Source organism: Rhincodon typus, unplaced genomic scaffold (assembly GCF_021869965.1).
Source record: "Rhincodon typus isolate 14 unplaced genomic scaffold, sRhiTyp1.1 hic_rhity00010672, whole genome shotgun sequence".
NCBI classification, from domain to species: domain Eukaryota; kingdom Metazoa; phylum Chordata; class Chondrichthyes; order Orectolobiformes; family Rhincodontidae; genus Rhincodon; species Rhincodon typus.
The window spans coordinates 1328-7229 of NW_025976310.1; the positions used below are offsets into that span (position 1 = coordinate 1328).

At 44.9% G+C, this 5902-nt stretch overlaps 1 protein-coding gene across 1 annotated transcript in view; it reads right to left on the bottom strand.

Moving 5' to 3' along the window:
• The window catches only part of LOC109928574 (zona pellucida sperm-binding protein 4-like), a gene marked incomplete at both ends in the record, with an annotated part of 6532 nt that extends 1322 nt beyond the window's left edge, over positions 1-5210 (bottom strand). Inside the window, 4 exon segments of the mRNA XM_048594537.1 lie at positions 4389-4552; positions 4555-4581; positions 4878-4955; positions 5032-5210. Coding sequence (XP_048450494.1) covers positions 4389-4552; positions 4555-4581; positions 4878-4955; positions 5032-5210 — 448 coding nt within the window.
• Between the last annotated feature and the right edge of the window lie 692 nt (positions 5211-5902).

Here is a 5902-nt window from a genome sequence, read left to right on the forward strand (position 1 = left end):
CATTCCTTCCCAGGAGGATTGGGCCAGGTGCACTCACTACTGTCCCCTCATGGTCATGGGTACTCCTGCACTGCCCTGTTGGAGAGAAGCAAAGATTAGACCCAATCCAGGGAGTTAGTACTAGAGTTTGAAGCATTTTTGATCTTGGAGCAATGTGGACAAACATTCATACTTCATCCAGATCTGCAATTGGCAGTTAGCAAATACTTACCAAGCCCCTCCTAAAAACTCAGTGAAGGAGTATAGTGAAAACAATACAAAAAAAACTTTGATACTGGGGTAATGACTGCTTTCACTCAGGCTGCGACTGGACTCCAAAATGAGGAATTCAAGCCATTGATATTAGAGAAAACACATTTTATGAAACTATGTGGTGTTACATAGAGTCACATGTTAGGATAAGTGTACATAGGTCATGATAATTCAACAATGGTTGTGTTTGTGGGAATGTCAAGTGCCTGGCTGACATTAAACTTCATTCCAATAAGTTGTTCTAACCCCAAGCTTTAATTTAGTACACACAATGCAAAGCTAACTTTAATTCAAGTTCCATGCTGGGAACTTATTCAAGATCGCCTTCCTTCTGCGAATTGGTTAGGTTCTTACCACAGACTGTTAAACCTCCATTAAGGCTCTTCAGATCTGTGGCATGCATTCCTATATCTGTAACTATTAAATCCAGGCCTGCTTAGTTATGGTCATTGAGAGGGACAAGTCAAGCTTCAGAGATGGATTTATAGCTCACCTTTACATGAAGACCCTTTCACTGTCCACAAACAATTAAACCTCAGACAGGCCAGCAGAAACTTCTTAAAACAAGTTAATCCAAAACCCAAATCAGGAACAGATGGCTTCCCAATTCAGACTGTACATAGGAGGACATTCAGCCCCTCAACCTATTCTATTTGGCAGTTTGGTGGCTGATCAGATTGGGATCACAACTCCACTCCATTCACCTGGGGGACAGTAATTGCTGGCTGGGCCAGCATTTATTGCCAGAAGGTGGTGATGGGCTGCTTCATTGAACTGCTGCAGTCAGTGTGTCTACTCCCCCAACCCATCATGCTCACTGGCCTGACACCAAGTGGCACAATTGAATTCTTTAGAAAAAGAGAATCTTAAATTGAAGCTGACAACTCAAACTGAGCCTAGCTCTAGTCTGGAGACCATCCTTCAGCAGCCACCTTATCAGATCCTCATTGAGTGATCACCTCATTCTAACCTTTCAGGAAGCTCAATTGTTCAAGGTAACCCATTGCTGCAGAGTCAATGCAAAGCTTCTGAACTGTTTCTATGCATTGTCACAGAAATGTGGTCACCTAGATTAAACTAGGTGTGTTCTTACTGGTGGTTGGAGCAACTATTGTTAAACATTCTACTGTACATTCTTTCCAAAGTAGTTGCTGCACCTGCAAACTAATCACAATCCACATGGAGAGCCTTTCACTACATTATTTGTCCAGACAATGCTTTTCTATTCTTCCTGAAGTAGTGGAAGATCTGTTACATTCTACCAAACTCGTGCCTACTTGAAATTACAACACTTGTGTCCACAGGATGTGGACTTCTCCAGCTATGCCAGAATTTATGGCCCTTTCCAGTGGGCCTAGAGGGTAATTAAGAGTCACCACATTGCCATGGGTCTGAAGACTAGTATGGGTCATGCTAGGCAAGGACAGATTTCTTCCCTAAAAGAAGAGAGATTTTTCAGAAAAAAAACCAAAACAACAAACATTTACAGTAGTTATATGGTCACCATTGGCTAGATTTTTATTCTCAAAATGTATTGAATTCAAATTTCACTACCTGCTGTGGAGAGATTTGAACAACGTCCCCTGAACATTAGCCTGGAGTTCTATATTGCTCGTCCACTGACATTACCACCCAAATCAATTCTCTCCACAACTTATATCCACCTCTGCAATCTAAAATTTAGCTATTGGCTCATTTATTCAAGTAAATGTGCAAAGAAAGACTTATGAACAGAATCCCAACATCCATTTTTGTCAGTGACTCTTGCATGCCTATTTGCCCAGATTACACCCCTGCACTGCAAAGTTCTTTAAGCAGTAATGTGGCACCTTCATATGCCTTAGGTAACAGGTCAAGTTCTCCTTTATTCACACGGCTCATTAAAATGGCCATTTTGAGAAATTAAAAACACCATTTGCCTTCCACAGAAGGAGGAACTCACTTGAACCACATCTGGGTGCACAGTCATCCAGAGCAGAGGGAGAGCAAACTTCAGCACTGCAGTGCAGGTAAACCTGGAGAAGAAAAAAAAAAGAAAAAAATTTAGGGGAGCTTCCTGTAGATTAATACCCGAGGATTTAGTACAGACAGCCAGCAAGAGGATTTCGTCAGCTTGGTCTCAATTCCAAGAGTTTGGTTACCTGTCCAGAGAGGGGCTGCTCAGACACTCCATCCAAGAAAACAAAGGTCTTCACTTCAAACCGCTTGTGATGGGTTGGGAACTGCAGGCCAGAAGAGGCGTCTACTGGGTGTAGGATGGTCAGGTAGTCATCATCCTCATGGGGCACCTGAAACAGGAAGGTTGTCAGTTTCAGTAGGAGATATTGATCTACTGCAATGACATCTTGGTCATTTTTGGCAGCAAAGCAGAGCTTCTGAAAGGAAGACTTCCCCCTTGGGCTCCCTTGCTATAATCCAGTTGGTTCTCCCAGGCAAGAAGTGTGGCTCACTAAAAACAGAGTCTAATGAAGCTAATGCAAATTAGGAACTATCTAACAGATTGTTGTTTACAACTCATGTCTGATGCACTCTTCAGGCAGAGGTATGAACTAAGGAAGTGCTCCAAACTGTCCTAGTTTAAGCTTGGAGTCAAATTCAACTCATCATTCCAGAGTGCAGGCTTAGACAGCACAGTGGGCTGCTTAGGGCCTCTTGTGGCAGTAGCCGTGTCCTACCTCTTGGCCAGAAGTCTGGGTCCAGGTTGCACCTGTTCAGAGTAGGGATGGGAGTCAAACACAGCTAAGTGAGTCAGATATACACAGCACAGAAACAGACCCTTTTGATCCAACTTGTCTATGCTGACCAGTATTCAAATCTACTCCTATTTGCCAGTATTTGGCCTATATTCCTACGAATTCTTCCTATTCATTATATCCATCCAGATGCCTTTAAAATGTTCAATAATACCAGCCTCTACCACTTCCTCCTCTGGAAGGTCATGCCATACGTGACCCACCGTCTTCATGAGAAAGTTGCTCCTCAGGTCCCTTTTAGATCTTTCCCTGCTCACCCCAAGCCTGTGAGCTCTAGTTTTGGGCTCCTCCACTACAGGGAAAGGTCACCCCTTCAGCCACCAACACTCCAGGGAAAATAGCCACAACCCATTCAGCTTCTCCCTATAACTCAAACCCTCCAACCCTAGCAACATCCTTGTTAATATTTTCTGAACCCATTCAAGTTTCACAACATCCTTCCTAGAGGGAGATGAGAAGCGCACAGTATTCCAATAGTGATCCAACCAATGTCCTGTAGAGCCACAGGATGACCTCCCAACTCCTATACTCAATGTACTGACCATAAAGGCAAGCATACCAAAACACCATCTTCACCACCCTGTCTACCTGTCAAGGAACTACACACCTTCACTTTGTTCAGCAACAATCCCTAGGACCTTACCATCAAGGTATATGCATCCTGCCCTGATTTGCCTTTCCTAAATGCAGCACCTTATTGAAATGAAACTCCATCTGCCACTCAGCCCATTGGTGTCTTGATCAGATGGCCATTTTACTGACTTAACCTTCACTGTCCACTATATCTCCAATTTTAGTATCATCTGCAAGCTTACTAACCATATCCATGTTCACATCCAATTTATTTATTTAAAATATTTTTTAAAAAAAGTCAAAGAAAGCAGTGGACCTGGCCCTCATCCTTGTGGCACACTGCTGGTCACAGACCTCCAAGTCTGGAAATCAACCCTCTCATCACTCTTCTGCCTTCAACAGGAGTGGCAGGAACTACATAGGATTTCAGGTGACACATTCTGTCATCCTGAGTTTCAGGAATGTCTACAGTATTTGCATTTTACAATAGGACTGAGCTGTCCTTCCACGGGATACATATATTCCAGGAGATCTACATTGTCAGTCATTAGTTTGCAGCATTTGTCTTGTTGCATCAGTGCAAAGTTAAGGATGTTGTTGTTCTACGGCAATTTCTGCCATCAAGCAGGCAGATATTTGAAGAAGAGGTGAGCTCATGATCCTGAAGCTGGGTGAAATACATAGAATCTGCTTTGACCTCTCCTAGTCCACAGGAACACTTTCCCAGTAACCCTGGCCTTAAGAGGAGCTTGACAATCACGGTCTTTGTGATAAGACAAAGCCATTAGCCTTTCCATTCAGAGTCCTTACCCATCCACCAGGAGACTCCACTGCACCTCATGGTCAGGGGCTGGCACAGGAGTAGCCCAGCAGTCACGCAATCTCAGGACAATCATTGGGTCAGTGCGATCCTTCACACTAACCTCAACAAACCTCAACGACTCCCGAAGGATCCTCTCAATGGGGTAGTCACTGTCCATGTACCACGGCCTGCAGTTGCCATCTAACAGAAACAAGGAGAACAAACCAGTCACTCCCTGAAGGAATACATTCCTGGTGCTCTATTACCAGGGCAGCACTACTTTTTGCTATTCGCAGTTCCAGCCTCAGAATCCCATCTTCAGAAGCAGCTAGTGGTGGAGGGAGGGTGTAAACTGAGACGTTGATTTGCAAGCCAGCCTCATGCTCCCCCTTGTACTTGCACTGAACGTGCAGGCTATCGAGAGACACAAGTAGGTGGTGGAGTTTCAGTCAGTAACACTTCCCTCTACATACCAACAAACCCCACTACCCTCTCACCTGAAGGTGCTGTCCCTGGTTATTAAGCCCCGTGGCCCCGTCTGAATCATCCTCTTCCCCAAAGCTTCCAGTCTCCTCCTGCAATGGAGGGCACTGTTTAATAGGGAGCTGGCCCATTCAAAAGGGACAGAATGCTGGAACCTCCAATACTCACCCGCTGGGTCGAGCCACAAGAGGTAATTGGGAAGCGGAAGGCTACAAGTTCATCTGTGATGAGCTTAGGCCTGCACTCAGCTTCTCGCCCATCTTTCACGTACAGAGATGACACGTTGAGGGCAGGACGGGTCAGGTTCCTGGTGATCGCTAGGATGAACTGGCCATCTGCTGTACACACTGCAAAGAGAAAGAAAGAGGTTCAGTTTCTCATTGGCGGTTATGGCCTCCAGTTATTGACAGAGGGATCAAGATTCAAAAACCCAAAAATTAACAGTTATGCTACTGGGAATCTGGTCTGAATTGTTTTTAAGTTATAATGGAGAAAAAACCTTAAAGGCAGACTGTCAACACACCATGGTGTGTGCTTGAATGTCAGCTCCATGAGCACAAGGTCCACATGCAGTAGCAGTGTCTGGAACTGACAGTGACCAATGTCAGCCTGCCCACCACAGCTCCAAACCATGGGGCAGATGCACATGAAGCTTTTGGGGGGTGGGGGGGGCGGGGAAGAGGGAGAAGAGGGCGAAATAGGGTCACTGGCCTGAATTGGCCATGCATCCACAAACTGGGATTTGTGTGCATGAAGAGAAATCTGCATGAAAGCTGACCCAACTACAGACCTGCTGAACCCAACCGTGTCAGGTCTGTCGTGATGACAGTGCAGTGAGCAACAGCTTCACTTCCGTCCAGATCTATTCATTCCAAATAAAAGAAAGTTCCAGCTCGCAAAGCTATTATACGTGAACTCAAACTAAGTCCTCAATCACGTAACAGATCTCGGTAGTGTACCATGAATTGTGCGATGAGCAAACCTTCATCTGGTCTTTAGGCCAAAGCTGGATGTGGTTGAAATTGGAAGAAAACAGGGA